The sequence below is a fragment of the Ochotona princeps genome, chromosome 17 (genome assembly GCF_030435755.1).
Source record: "Ochotona princeps isolate mOchPri1 chromosome 17, mOchPri1.hap1, whole genome shotgun sequence".
In the NCBI taxonomy this organism is placed as follows: domain Eukaryota; kingdom Metazoa; phylum Chordata; class Mammalia; order Lagomorpha; family Ochotonidae; genus Ochotona; species Ochotona princeps.
The window spans coordinates 33,420,240-33,435,627 of NC_080848.1; the positions used below are offsets into that span (position 1 = coordinate 33,420,240).

General features: G+C 43.4%; 1 protein-coding gene across 1 annotated transcript in view; it reads left to right on the forward strand.

Annotated features, from left to right (window-relative positions):
• MYO1D (myosin ID) overlaps positions 1-15,388 on the forward strand; it is a 310,619-nt gene that overhangs the window by 106,117 nt on the left and 189,114 nt on the right. Inside the window, exons 8-11 of the mRNA XM_004593874.3 lie at positions 58-261; positions 4,639-4,784; positions 4,862-4,976; positions 10,872-11,042. Of these exons, the coding sequence (XP_004593931.2) occupies positions 58-261; positions 4,639-4,784; positions 4,862-4,976; positions 10,872-11,042 (636 nt within the window). The remainder of the gene's footprint in view (positions 1-57; positions 262-4,638; positions 4,785-4,861; positions 4,977-10,871; positions 11,043-15,388) is intronic.

Here is a 15,388-nt window from a genome sequence, read left to right on the forward strand (position 1 = left end):
TAATATTCCAGCATCTCATTGGACTTGGTGTATCTTGTTTTCTCACTTCTGATGCAGGGAAATTTAAAATTTGTAGTGGATGGAGACACGCCACTGATTGAGAACAGTAAGGTTGTGTCTATCATAGCAGAACTGCTCTCCACAAAGACTGACATGGTGGAAAAAGCCCTCCTGTACCGCACAGTCGCCACGGGCCGAGACATCATCGACAAGCAGCACACGGAGCAAGAAGCCAGCTACGGCAGAGACGCCTTTGCCAAGGTGAGAGTCTCACACGTGTTCTGTTGAGCACAGTCCTGTGCGGTTACACACAGGTGCTCCTCCAAGGTACTTCAAGGCCTTTAGAAACTATAGTGATGCCCCATAGCCATCAGAGGCTCCATGAAACCTTCTCAGTGGGAGCATGATGGCCGGAAAATGCTCTGAGCAGATCAGACCAGGCCTGGGATACCGTGCTTACTGTCCAGGCCCCTCTCTTTGTCCAGGATCCTTCCTTGGCCCCTCAGTTTGCTCTTCTCATTCAGAGGAGGTCCCTGCAAGTCAGATGGACAAGTGGTGGTCTATTATTGAAGCTTTATTTTCTTTTTAATTGACAAGTAATAATGATATATAGTTATGGAGTACATCATGAGGTTTTGATACATGTTTTTGATACATGGTATATCCTAGGATATTTTTCTTTGAGGCTGTTTTTATTGTTAATATCTTTTTTTAAAAAAAGATTTGTTTATTTTTGATTGGAAAGGCAGATATACAGAGAGAGGAGAAAAAGAGAGAAATCTCCCATCTACTGGTTCACTCCCCATGTTGCCACAACAGCTGGACCTGAGCCAATGTGAAGCCAGAAGCTGCTTCCACGTCTCCCACATGGATGCAGGGTCCCAAGGCTTTGGGTTGTCTTTGACTGTCCTCCCAGGCCAAAAGCAGGGAGCAGGATGGAAGTGGAGCAGCCATGACAAGAACCGTTGCCCTTATGGGATCCCGGCAAATGCAAGACAAGGATTTAGCCACTAGTCCATCATGTCGGGCCCTTTATTGTTCATCTCTAAGAGCTCTTTAAAAATTTTTTTTCTAATTATTTTTTTTTTTAAAGATTTTTATTATTATTATTGGAAAGCCGGATATACAGAGAGGAGGAGAGACAGAGAGGAAGATCTTCCATCTGATGATTCACTCCCCAAGTGAGCCGCAACGGGTCGGTGCGCGCCGATCCGATGCCGGGAACCAGGAACCTCTTCCGGGTCTCCCACGTGGGTGCAGGGTCGCAAAGCTTTGGGCCGTCCTCTCCTGCTTTCCCATGCCACAAGCAGGGAGCTGGATGGGAAGTGGAGCTGCCGGGATCAGAACCGGCGCCCATATGGGATCCCGGGGCTTTCAAGGTGAGGACTTGTAGCCTCTAGGCCACGCCGCCGGGCCCTCTAATTATTTTTTAACATTTTCCCACATTCACTTCAAATGTGAACATTAAATGTATAGACATACACACTTTTTTTCTTGAAATCAGAGATACTGATATTAGAGTGAGGGATTCCTCACAGTGATCATCACTTGGAGAAAGACAGGCATATTGTTATTTACATGGTGTAGGTCATTAAGTAATGATGGGGTGAAGGAAATGTTGTATCTGTATATGTGATCGGATTTGACTCAGCCATTAAAGAAATGAAATTTAACATTGGCAGCAAAGTGGGTGGAATTGGAGATCATTATACTTAGTGAAATAGGCCAGACCCCAAATTTTTTTTTTTGAATGTTTTGTCTTATTTGTAGAGTAAAAATATTGTGTGGCCATAGTATCATTTGCTATTTGGTTATAAATTTCGATTTGCTCTGAGTTTTTAATAACGTAACTTTAACCCTTTCTCTCTTATCCATTTGGCAAGTATTATGTTTCCCCACGTTTGTTTTTTTGGTTTTGTTACTTTGCTTGTTGATCAGATTGTTTGTTATTCAGTTTTTATTTCATTAGTCTAAGGTTTGCTTTTTTAAAAAATTTATGGGGCAATTTTAATTTTTTCTGAGTACAATAAAGAGCATCCTGAGGATTTTAAGGAATGGTGGCATCAAGCTTGTAAGTTTAGAGGGAGGCACTAAATAGTACATCAGGTTAAACCCTTTGGTGCTATTTGGAATCCCCGTTGCTCAACTTCCCATTCAACTCCCTGTTGATGCACCTGAGAAAACAGATTGCCCTTGGGCGCCTGTTCTCATGTGGGAGACATGGATGGAGTTCTAGGTTCTGGCTTTGGCCTGGCCCAGCCCTAGCCATTGTAACCGTTTGGTGAGTGAACCAGCAGATAGAAGATATGTATATGTGCTTGTTCTATCTCCCATTGTGTGCAATTCAGCATTTCAAATGATAAATGTTTTATTTAAAAAATTTTTTTTAAAAGATTTATTTTTTTTATTACAAAGTCAGATATACAGAGAGGAGGAGAGACAGAGAGGAAGATCCTCCATTCGCAACGGGCCGGTGCACGCCGATCCGAAGCCGGAAACCAGGAACCTCTTCCAGGTCTCCCACGCGGGTGCAGGGTCCCAAGGCTTTGGGCCGTCCTCTCCTGCTTTCCCAGGCCACAAGCAGGGAGCTGGATGGGAAGTGGAGCTGCCGGGATCAGAACCGGCGCCCATATGGGATCCCGGGGCGTTCAAGGCAAGGACTTTAGCCGCTAGGCCACGCCGCCGGGCCCTTATTTAAAATTTTAAAATGATAACTCTGGCCTTGATATGGATGGTCTTACTTGTGGTAGAACAGGAATGGAAGCAAAGAGATCAAGTAAGGAAATGTTTGATTACTCCAGGAGAGAGGTGGTTGTGATTTGGGATAGGAAGGCAGCAGTAGGAATGTGGAATTGTAGGTGGAATTATAGATGGATTCAGATGGTCTGTGTTGGGAAAACAAAATCAAGATATGTTATATGGGGAACGGGAAATAAACCTGACTCTCCTGATTGATTTCATACCGTATTCCATATTCTCTCTTAATTCGTTATGGAGAAACCGTCCCCTGAATACTAAGTAGATCAAATACCCTTCAGAGCCCATGTATCCTCCTACTCTTGTGTGCATGTTTGAATGGATTTTCTCTTTGCCCACTCCCTAAGCTTCCTAGAGTATTTATGTTTACTTAATACTGTATCTTCAACAAACTTACACAGTAAGTACTGGCCAAATACTTAAAGAATGGATGAATTCATTCCCGAGTGGTACCATTTATTCATGGATAAAAGTAGGGTAGGAACCATTTTTGAAGGTGGAAAGATCAAGAGGGTTGACAAGTCAGGAGTGAATGTCAGACATAAAGAGCCATGATCAGGTAGAGGAAGCCTCAACATCAAGTTTGAGTCTGGAGCTCCGAGGTACTCTTCCAGTTTTGGGTTGAGTGATGTATTTTGGAGCTGTGTTAGCTTTGCATTGTTTCAGCTAAAATTCCTGTGAAGAGCTGCTTAGGAAGAAAGAAGGTTGGTTTCTGCTTACAGTGGAGATTCACAGCCCAAGTTCAGCTGACCCCAGTGACTCGAACATCTCCTGAGGCTAGAGGATAGTGGATGGGGGATTGTATGGTGAGCCGGGAAGCAGGAAGAGAAGGGAAGCATGCTCAGCATATCTAACCAGTCTTCTTGAGCAATGCCTTCCTAGTCTACCCCTGTAACCTAAAGACCTCCAACTAGGCCTGCCCCTCAAGTGCCCCGTAATTAGAGTAAGTCTCCACTCTTAGCCCATCAACCATTAATATTAATCTATTAACCAAGTGATTTAAATGTCTGCATGAGTTTGGGGAGCTAAGTCATGTTCATGTTCTATTAATATTATTTAATTCTGGAAGAGGTGACTTACAGGGTGTTCAAGAGTGAAGAGAATCAGGAAGAACTCCAACTTTTAGAGGCTAGGGAGAGGAGAAGACCTTGCCAGAAATCAGCAAGGAGAAACAGCCAGTGAGACAAGAGGAAAATTAGGAAAGAATAATACCACAAGTCTCAAGGAAAGGATCTTCTAGAAGAGAGTGAGAAAACTAGATTGACAGAAGCTGGGTATAACATCCTTAAGGAGGGAGTACAAGTATGTAGAGGTGCTTGGGGCCTTTGATAGAGTAAGAGGCCGTAAGTTAAGACTGGAGGCAATGTGTACGGTGAAGAGCGGGTATCCAGAGTGAGGTGTTAGGAAGGGATTGGTGTGATGTGCAGGCTCTGTGTGCGTCAGGGTGTGGGTGTGTCAGCGTGTGGGGGACATGGGTGTCTGTGCACAGGTGTCCTTGAACAGCACATGCACATTGGATTCTCAAGAAATTTCAGACCTTGTTCTTTTGGTGTTAAAAGTCAATAATTATGTTTTTTAGAATTCATGAAACTTGAGTGGGATGTGGACATTTACGCCTAAGTTCCTGACTTTTTATAATTGTTTAACTCTAAAGCAATGAAGGAATTTACATGAGGGGCTGGGCGAATTATCAGAGCAGTCGGGCACAGAGGCATGCCTATGGCATGCTGTTGGGGTTTGTGTAGCGACTAATAATATTCTTAGACTAGTAAGGTACCCCAACTTTAAGGAGAAGGTGGGTGGGAATCTAAAACCTCACACATCCAACCAGAGGACTCATTCCTGAGTGGACAAGAGTTGACAGTGTTGTTTTCTCTGCAGGCAATATACGAGCGCCTGTTTTGTTGGATTGTTACTCGCATCAATGATGTTATTGAGGTCAAGAACTACGACACCACAGTTCATGGAAAAAACACTGTTATCGGTGTCCTGGACATCTATGGCTTTGAAATCTTTGACAACAACAGGTAAACTGGGTAACACACAGAAAATGCTGTTGCTTATTCTGTATTTGTTTAAACCTAATTTGCTATTCTTTTTGTAGCTTCGAACAGTTCTGCATCAATTACTGCAATGAGAAACTCCAGCAGCTGTTCATTCAGCTGGTCCTGAAGCAGGAGCAAGAGGAGTACCAACGGGAAGGGATCCCGTGGAAGCATGTGAGTGCACTCTCCCTAATACTGCCCATCACTGACCAGGTCACATCTTGCATTTCAGATGTCTCTCGGTCTTCTTGACTGCTTGAAACATCTGAACCTTGGCTTTCCTTCTTGGAAAAATGTAAATAACAAGAAACGTTCAGGTTTGTGAAATGGAGTTTCTTGAATTTGAAAAATTTCCTTGTTGGTACTCAGAAAATGCTGAGTTACAAACAGTGAACTTAATGTTTTCACTGTATGGCTGTTACCCTAAGGGCCTTCTGATTCATATCTGCATTAGAGTTTAGCATCATTTATGCTATTAAGTTCTTGCCTTAAATTGGCTGGACTTTATTTCCAAACCTGTTTTGTCCTTCTCCCTGCCTTTCATACCCTCTTGTTTTTCCTCTTCTCATTTGCAGATTAAATAGCATTTTATTCTCATCAGTGATCTTCATATCCTCTGAAACCATGCATAAAAATCTCTGAATTAATTTTCACAACCCCGCCCATTAATTTCCTTTGTATCACACTTGAATTATCACCTCCATGCTCCATGCTCGTAGCTCTTGGGAACTTCTGTATCTGTCAGAGGCATACTAGTCTGGTGAGCTCTAGCCAGGAAGCGCCACTGGCCCAAGGCCCAAACCCCAGAAATGGCACAGCTCAAATGCACAGCTTACTGGGCTGATTCCTGTGATTAGACCTCCTGCTGATGGTAGAAATAAGGCAGTGTCATTTTTCTTCTCAATTTATGTGCATTTTTTAACCAATTCGAAAATAGATTTATAAATGAAAGATTGTGAGTTTCCATAGGTGTCTCCACAGTGTTTTGTCCTCTTGCCAGACAGTGCAGATGAAGTCAGTAAAGCTTCCGTCAGTGTCCACAGGGAGAGCTGACCTCCTGCGGATACAAACCTGCACGCCGTCTAGGGCCTTACGTAAAACGCAGATGACTTCAAACAGCAAGCGTGAATGCTGTGTAAACAACTATTGTACCAGATTGCTTATGGAATGATGGCAAGGAAACTTAACATGTACCTGCTCAGTCCGCATGACACTGTTGGGCTGATATCTGAAAGCCTTAGTTGGCGGAATCCCTGGAAATAGAGCCTGCAGGTGCAGAGAGCTTTGTATTTGTTGCTTGATATCAGGCATAGTAATAATAAAGCTATTTGAAGGGCTATATTTAAATTTATATTTCTTCGTACTTACCTGTTTTGTCTCCTCTCATTCAGAAAAAAAAAACAATGGTACAATAAGTAGCTTTTGTGCCTCAGATTGTGCCTTTGACTTCCATTATATGTTAACCATTAGAATAATACCATTACAGATTTCAGTCAGGCATAGTAGCATAAATTTTACCAGTTCATAAAATAAAGAGTTGTTAATTATCTCACAGTAGAACTATCTACAGTTTTATTTACCTTCTCAGAATCTCTGATTATTTGAAAGGTGTAGAGAAAGACAGAAGCCTCACAAGTGCCGGGGTTCTCCCCCAAAGCCGGCAGGATGAGAATGGGGCCAGGCCAAAGCACAGAGCCGGGTGTCAGGGACGCATGCGCTGAGCGATCCCCCCCCCCCACCCCCCCCCCCCCCGCCTCCCTTGCTGTTCACTAGCAGGAAGCTGGAGTTACAGCAAAGGCTGGACTTAACACGGATACTCTGACTTGGATACCGTGGGCGTCCAACAATTGGGACTCTCAGGACGGGTGTCTGATCCTATTAGGATGCCCGGGTCTTGTTTCAGGGAGCCTGTGTTCACATCCCAGCTCTGGCGCTCATTTCCAGCTTACTCTTCACGCAGACCCTGGAAGGGAGAGCACAAGTGATGATGCAAGTGTCTGGGTCCCTGCCACCCATGTGGGAGACCTGGGTTGAGTTCCAACCTCCCAGCTTTGGCCCTGGACCAGTCCTGGATGTGTCATTTTGTGAAATGAACCAGAACATGGGAACAAACTCTTTCTGCTTTCTGTCTGTGCCTTTCAAAAGAAAAAAATACTGAAATATCACAATACATTTAAAATGTGTTTGAATTCTTAATTAGAACTCTAAAACCTATTGTGTAATACAATAATGCAGTGTAAATGAAGCTTAGATTTTTTTATTAAATAGCTAATTTAATAATAAAACATATTATTCAGATGTAATTCAGAGGTGCTGGTTGAAAATATCCTTTATCAATCAGAATCAGATTCTATATGCATACTTGATAAACTAAAAAATGACAGTTTCAGCAAGCTACCCAAACACTAGGAAAACCAAGAACACAAAGCTAGCCCTAAGCTAGTAGTTATTTACTATATGCCACTTCTCCCAAAAATTAGTCTCTAACCTGGATATTTCTTTTTAAAAATCCCAAAGTTTTGGGCCTGGCACAGTAGCCTCATGGCTGAAGTCCTTGCCTTGCGTGTGCCAGGATCTCATATGGGCACCAGTTCTAATCCCGGCAGCTCCACTTCCCATCCAGCTCCCTACTTGTGGCCTGGGATACCAGGCAAGAACAGCCCAAAGACTTGGGACCCTGCACTCATGTGGGGAGACCTGAATGAGCCTCCTGGCTTCAGATTGGTGTGGTTCCGGCCATTGTGGCCACTTGGGGAGTGAACCATCGCACGGAAGATCTTCCTCTCTGTCTCTTCTCCTCTCTGTATATCTGACTTCCCAATAAAATATAAATCTTAAAAAAAAAAAGTCCCAAACTTTTGAACACTGTTACTCTGTTTCTGAAATGTTTTTTCATGGAGACTTTCCTAACATAAAGGGCAGTATGGTGGTGTGATGCACTGTATGTCTTGTTCCCCAGCTGTAGCGGTTACCAATAGATTGCCATAATTATGTCTGTACCCTCCAGCCACCTCCGTTGCTTTTTGTTTTTTTTTAAGAGTTATTTATTTTTATTGGAAAGGCAGATGGAAAGAGAGGAGGAGAGACAGAGAAGAAGATCTTCCATCTGATGATTTACTCCCCAAGTGGCCACAACGGCCGGTGCTGTGCCGATCTAAAGCCAGGAGCCAGGAACTTCTTCCAGGTCTACCACGCAAGTACAGGATCCCAAAGCATTGGGGTGTCCTCGACTGCTTTCCCAGGCCACAGGCAGGGAGCTGGATGGGAAGCGAGGCTGCCAGGATCAGAATTGGCACCCACATGGGATCCCAGCATGCTCAAGGCAAGGACCTTAACCATTTAAGCGCAGGGCCCTCCATTGCTTTTTTTTTATATCTCAAAAATACAAAAATCGGGCCCCACATGGGAGACCTGGAAAAAGCTCCTGGCTTCGGATCGGCACAGCACCGGCCGTTGCGGCCGCTTGGGGAGTGAATCATCGGATGGAGGATCTTCCTCTCTGTCTCTCCTCTCTGCGTATCTGGCTTTCCAATAAAAATAAATAAGTCTTTTCAAAAAATACAAAGATCCCGGTCGCAATCCCATGACCCCTGGTCCCCATGACCACACCTCAATTATTAAAACGTCCTTCACATCAGATGTCCCGTGGGTGTTCCCATTTCAGGCATTCTCAACTTTCACATAGATTTTGCTGTCTTGTAGAGATTGCTAGGTCTCCTGTATACCTGTAAATTTTCTCCTCCACCACAACTTCTTTTGCTCCTCCTTGCTATTTTTTGTTGAAAAGAAGGTAGTCATTTTCTGTGCAGCATTTCCTGCAGCCTGCACCTTGCTAACTGCAGCCCTGGGGTGTCACCAATGCATTTGTCCGGTGGTTTGTGTCTTCATTGTGTGTTCCATGTATTGCTTGTTGGATCTAGAGCCTGTCTGAATTCAGAACCAGGATTTTGTCCATGGTCTATTCCATGTGTTGTGTGTGCTTGTATCTGATGGTTCATGATGCCTAGTTATTACTCTGATTCATCCATTTTTGAAAGCTTTTGGTATAACAGTTTACAAGTCATGTAAATTGCAGAGAATTTGACACTGAAGTGAACTCTCAGCACATTTACCATGAAGTTGAATTCAGTTAAGTTTATCTGATGTTTTCTAGGAATGAATCTGTTGTGTAGGCATAATATAACCGAAACTTAACTGTTTTTTTATAGCAAATTCAATCATAAAACTTGTTATTCAGATGTGATTCCGAGATTCTGGTCAAAAATATTCTCCATCATTCAGAAAATCAAATTGGATGAGCATTATTGATAACCCTGTGACACCAACTTGTTGTATTGGAATGGGAATGGGAGGCCAGAGGCCAGATCCCACATTCCTGAGCTGCTGCATCGTATCTGTAGGCTCTGTGTATCCCAGGGCGTGCCATGTCCCTGGAAGAACCTGGTTTGGAAGCTACTGCTTCCAGTGACGGTTGAAGCAGCATTAAACAAATCAGAATTAGATCGAAGGAGTAAACCCTCTAGTGTGTTGCAAGCATTGTGGGAGACTATGGTCTACAGTCACCTACTCGATGTTATGAGCAAATAGAGAAATGAAGCTCCAAGCCTCCAGTCTGTCACCCTGAGTATCAGTATATATTGTATGGAGATATTGAAACATTACAGTGCAACTCCTAAATGTATAGAAGTTTTGGTAATTAAATAGTGTTTTGAAACATACAAACGAAAAGCAGTTGGAATCATCCACTAACGTGAAGAGCTTTCAGTGATGCAGTTGGAATTTTAGGAAAAGTAATTCCTTTGACACTGGAGCACAGTCTTGCTCTTTAAATTCATAGTCCCGTAATCTAAGATATCAGCTGTTAGTTAATATGGACTCCCTTGCCTCTGGAGTATTTTTAAGCATGTTTTCCCCCGAAGATGGAAATTTTTTTTTCTTTCTGCTTAAAAATGTGATAAGTACAATCAAAGCAAACACATAGAGCAAGTCTTGTCTACTGCAATATCGTTGGCATCTGGGGGCAGATACTTCCAGTGAGGGGCTGTCCTGGGCAGTCGTGGGATGCTGAGCAGCCCCCTGGCCTCCAGCCACAGGCTGCCTCCTGTGTTCTGGTCACAACCAACCCAGAATGTGTCCCAACTTGCAGAATGGCAATCACGAGTTACCAGCCTAGACAAAATAGAGAAGTATACAAAAGGAAGCCAAAGCCTTCCAGTTTACAGACCTACCAAGACCAGGAAGCAAACTGCAAGCCACGGGCTGTGAAGCATGGAACGGGGGTACAGAAGGCCTCCATGGAGATGGAGACAAGAGCCACCGAGGTACCCCTTATGTGAGAGGGACACATCAGCACACGGGTTGGAAAGGATGGTGATAAGGTGTGCCTCTCCCTGGTGTATGTTCAGGTGTGAGCAACAGCAGCCTGTCAGCATAATCAGGTGTGGTAGAGGGTTTTTGCACACACCTTTGGAATTGCTAAAAAGCCAGAGTTATAACTTCATTCACTCATGTAAGTAAGTAAAAGCTTACCTTTTACAGATATTTGTACCCAGTTAACATTTTTGCATTATACCCAGAAAATATTGTCAAAACCCAGACTTGTAGGCTTGGTGACTTTCAGAAAACAGGGAGAAATGTCCATTTGCATTGCAGTCACATAACTAAGACTTCAAATTCTGTATGGGACCCTCATTTCATTATTAAGTAGTATATATATAATGATTTGTTTTACCAACTGTTGGCATTTGGGGGAATCTAGGTTGGTCTTGTGGTTGAGTGTGAACAAATTAGGAGATTGGGGAGGGTTGTATGTGGGACAGAGACAGGACTGAAGCAAGAATTGGTGATGGGAAAGTGCTCCCTACCCTATAATCTCACTCTGGGCTTCACCCATTGCAATTAAAGTGTGTCGTGCTTTAAATCAAACAAACCTCTGCTGTAACACATGCTCATTGTCACATCAGAGTTGGCTAATGTCATGCCCATGCCTGGTACCCAGGGAGCGTTAGCTGAGCTTATGGAGGTGGAGGCCTTGGTGTGTTAATGTCCTCTTCCTCGTGTGTCCTGCAGATTGATTACTTCAACAATCAGGTCATTGTGGACCTCGTGGAGCAGCAGCACAAAGGGATCATCGCCATCCTAGATGATGCTTGCATGAATGTCGGCAAAGTCACAGACGAGATGTTTCTGGAAGCACTCAACAGCAAATTGGGCAGGCACGGGCATTTTTCCAGCAGAAAGGTAACATATTTTGTGAGACCTTCCTCTCATTTTGATCTATAAAATTTTCCTCATTGTTTTTAGAATTTAAATGACTTTAAATATTGGGCTCAGTGAATGTATATTCAGGTAAGAAAGGCAATAAACATCCACCAACTGATTTATTGCTGTGGACAAATTCTGTCCTGGGCTTGTAGCGAGTAAGATAATATCAGTAAGAATCCTAACTGCCAGGAGAGGGCGCTCCAGACTATCCAATTTGGTAGGAAAAATAAACTTGATTCTTTAGAAGGCATGATGTCATTTATAACCAATAGGTGCAGAGTCACTGTTCATGTGCTAGGATTTTGCCCCTGCATCTGATAATTCTGGCACCAAAGATGGCTTTTGTCCTTGATTTTTTTTTTTACACTGTAATCCTTGTTTACAAAATGTTTGTGCTCTGCCATAGTTCTTTGGGGTGGGTGATTTTCTTGAAAACAAAGAAACCCTAGTCGTAATTCTGGTTGCTACAAAGAAATTCATTCCTTATACAACTGGATCTCCTTTCAGATTCCCATGATTCACATCTGAAACTGTCATGGACAGATCATGTTTCTGTAAGAGTTTCTGGGAACCGTGGTTATCATACTTCAGTGCCATGCTATGCATATTCTGTGTTTGCTATTGTATTTTTTGTAGCAATCTGTGTCAGGATAGGGAACAACACTGTCACCCTGGGTCTTCCCTCCAGAGACAGGTGCACACAGCAGCCAGAACAGTGGACAAAGCAGGCCCCTTGCGCCCTCAGCGCCGTGAAGAGAGGGACAAGCATTCCTTCTCCTCCCTTGTTCTGTATACATCTATGACATGCTTCCATTTTTCAGCTTGAATAAATCCATGATCTAACCTTGCCTCCTTTGAAATTATATAATCTGAATGGGGAGAATCCACAATTAGCCAGACAAACCAAGAATCATCAAGAATTAGATTACTGGCAGATACTCATTTGAGACCAGGTCTTTGTGAAATGTTGGTGCTCATCTGTTGCTGAGGACTTGCAGCTCAGCTCTGAAAGACCTTTTAGATACTGCAGTCTGACCTTGATGTTGAGGTTCTGGCCTGCAGCTGTCCTCTCATCTGTCCCCTAGTTATACCACAAATACCTGAGATGTGCTTCTCATTTTCCAGGGTAGTCCCACATGCTGGGGACGGAGGGGTGAGCAAAGGTAGAAGCTGCCTAAGAGACTCAGGGCGGGGTGGGGGGATGCAGTTCAAGCTGGTATGTCCACACAAGCGGGCGGCTTGTCTTTGAGGGACAGTGTGCTGATGCCCTTACAGTTGCAGTGCAAGTTTGGGACACTCGGCAGGCATTGTGTGGCAGGTGGGTCCATCAGTGTTTGTAAAGCTGTATTGAATTGAATTAGACCAAACAAATCTTATTTAAGTAAATAGCCATGAGTGTCACATGAGAAATGCAGGCCACCTCATTTTTTGTATCTCTTACCTTGACCATTTGTATGCCTGCATTAAATCTGTCAACTAAACATTTTGAAACATAAATTCATTTTGGGGGCCGGTGTTGCGGCATAAGCGTAACAACTCTCCCTACAGCATTGGCATCCAGTAAGGGCCCCAGTGTCCCAGCTGCTCCACTTAGGATTCATCTCCCTGCTACCGGCCTGAGAAAAGCAGAAGATGGTTGAAGTGTTGGCCCCTGCCGTCCACATGGGAGGCCCAGATGAAGGTCCTGGCCCCTGGTTTTGGCCTGGGCCAGTCCTAGCTAGGAGTGAACCAGCAGATGGAAGATCTTTCTCTCTCCTGTCATTGTAACTCTGACTTTCATATAAATATTTAAAAATAAAAGTAAACTCATTCTTGGGACTAAATGTACATAGGACTTCTGAACTGACCTGATTAGAAATGCTAAGCAGTCTTTTATGAACAGAGATGGATTTCCCCCCCCGCTTTTTTTTTTTTTTAACATTATGAGATTCCAGATTTCTCAACTAACTCTGACCAAATGGATTTCTTTCTTTCTTTCTTTCTTTCTTTTTTTTTAGATTATCCCTGAAAAAATTCTGACATAGATTTTTTTAAGTGTGTTTTTTTTTCTGGGACTTTTGCCTAGTGAAGGAAAGAAATAGAATAACCAAGCTGCCAGGATATTTCAATCACAATGCACCTTTATTGTTAAATAACGCTATTATGCTATTATCATGTATGTTGAGCCGGAAGCCATCATTTGCTATTGGTTACTAATGAACTAGCTATTATTGGCATAGTAAATGAGAGGTTCTGGCTTGTAACGGCTATTTCATTTGCTTGCTGAACTGTTTCTTTATGTACTTATCACCATGGAGAGGCACATAAATGAGCCATTAAACCATGCAATTGTTATTGTAAATATAACGAGCATTAAGTTTGCTGAGAGATTGTAACTGTTACTACATAAAAAGGAAGGAAGGATCCAAATTTTTCCATGTTCCGCTTAGTCGAGACTTGGACGTATCCACATCTAAGAATATTTGAGACCTCTTGGGCCCTCCCCTTTGGCAATTTACAAATAAAGAGATTTCATTAAGGGTGTAATCAAGAGAGGGGAAAAGGAAAGAGGAACTAAATAAATCAATAAAGAGACCCCTCTGTATGTTAGATGCTGGGGTCCCCAGGATCTATATAACCCTTCTAACTCTTTAAGGCTGAAAGGAGAGTGGCTCAATGATGATCGTGCCAAGATTCAAACCTCAGAAATCTTTCATTTCCAGTAATGATTTGCTCCTGCAGTTGAGGAAATATTCCTTTGGCAGTCGGGTTACAGATGTAGAGCTCACAGCCTGGTTGGGACTCTGCCTTCTTTGGCAGCAGAACCCAGGTGTTTTCTGTCTGTCCGTGCTTTGCGGGGTCCCAGATAGGTGCTGAAGGGCCTCTGGGCTGCTTAGCGGCTCTTCAGGGGTCAAGCCAAGAAGTGTCATGCTTCTGCAGTCAGAAATGCCACAGGAAGTTAGGGGGACCCCTCAAGCCATTCTTTCCTAGAACCAGATGCAGAAATTGACCTTCTGTGAAGTGATCTACATGAGCCAGAGTCCCAGCCCAGCAGACAGATGAGCCAGGTCACTGTGCACACGCGTTGCATTCCATCCCATCAGCCGTTCTTGGCACTGCCACTAACTAACTATGTGATCCTGGGCCACTTAACATCTTCGAGCCTCAGTGTCCACATGCTTAAAAGAGAGATTGTAATAGTTTTCCTTAAATGTGAAGACTGAATGAGTTGCGTGTACCTAGCAGATAGTAAGCCCCTGGTCTAGTACTTCCTGGGACTGGCATTGTGGCACATTGGGTAAGCCACTACTTACAACACCTGTATCCCTCACTAAAGTGCTGGTTGGAGTCCCAGCTGCTCTGGTGCATTCCGTGGCACTGGGCCCCTGCTACCATCATGGAAGATCCAGATGGAATTGCTGGCTTCGGTCTGGCCTGACCTGGGCCATTGTGGCCATTTAGGGAGTAACGAATAGACAGATAGAAGGTCTCTTGGCCTCCCTGTTCCTCTGTATCATTATACCTCTCAAATAAAATCTTTCTTTAAAAAATTAAAATGAAATTTTAAAATGATTTTTAAAAAACCACAGTGTTCCCTAAATAGAACATTTTGGAGAAATGAACCATCAGTCAGAATAGGCAGCTGTTTTGACATAGTAGCCAAGATGTGAGTGTTGACACATGATAGAGATCTGTTTCTCCCAGGAACTCCAGCTCCTTCCCCTCGTGGGTTCTGTCCTCTGCATATAACTCATGGAAAGAGAGACGTATCTCCAAACTGGAATCATCTACTCTCTTATTAAATATAATAGTTATTTGAAAAAGACAGGTCGATCTTCCATTCACTGGGTCACTCCCCAAGCCCACAGTGACTCCAGCTAGAGTAGGCCAAAGCCAGGAGCCCAGAACCCAGTCAGGTCTGTGATGTGGGTGACAGGGATCCATCATCTGTTGCCTTCCAAGGTGCACATTAGCAGGAAGTTAAGTTAAAGACAGAGCTGGGAATTGAACCCAGGAACTCTGATATGGAATGTAGGCGTCCCAAGCCATCTTAAGCTTTGTGCTAAGCCAACATCACTCATTCTTATCAGCAAGACCTGCGTAGCCTTACCTCACCTCCAGAGTCTGAATTTTGGTTACGTGGTCATATCCATCTGTAATTGTGGCTGGAAAATATGCTCCAGCTGGGTGGATTTCTTGTGGGAGTCTAGTCTTGACCACACAAAGGAGTTGTTTAGTCATTTCAGTGCAAATCGAGCACACACTGCAGTTTCATTCATGATATCATGATTTGTGACATCATTATCATATTGAATTGAAATGTAGTTTTAGAAAAGTTGAAA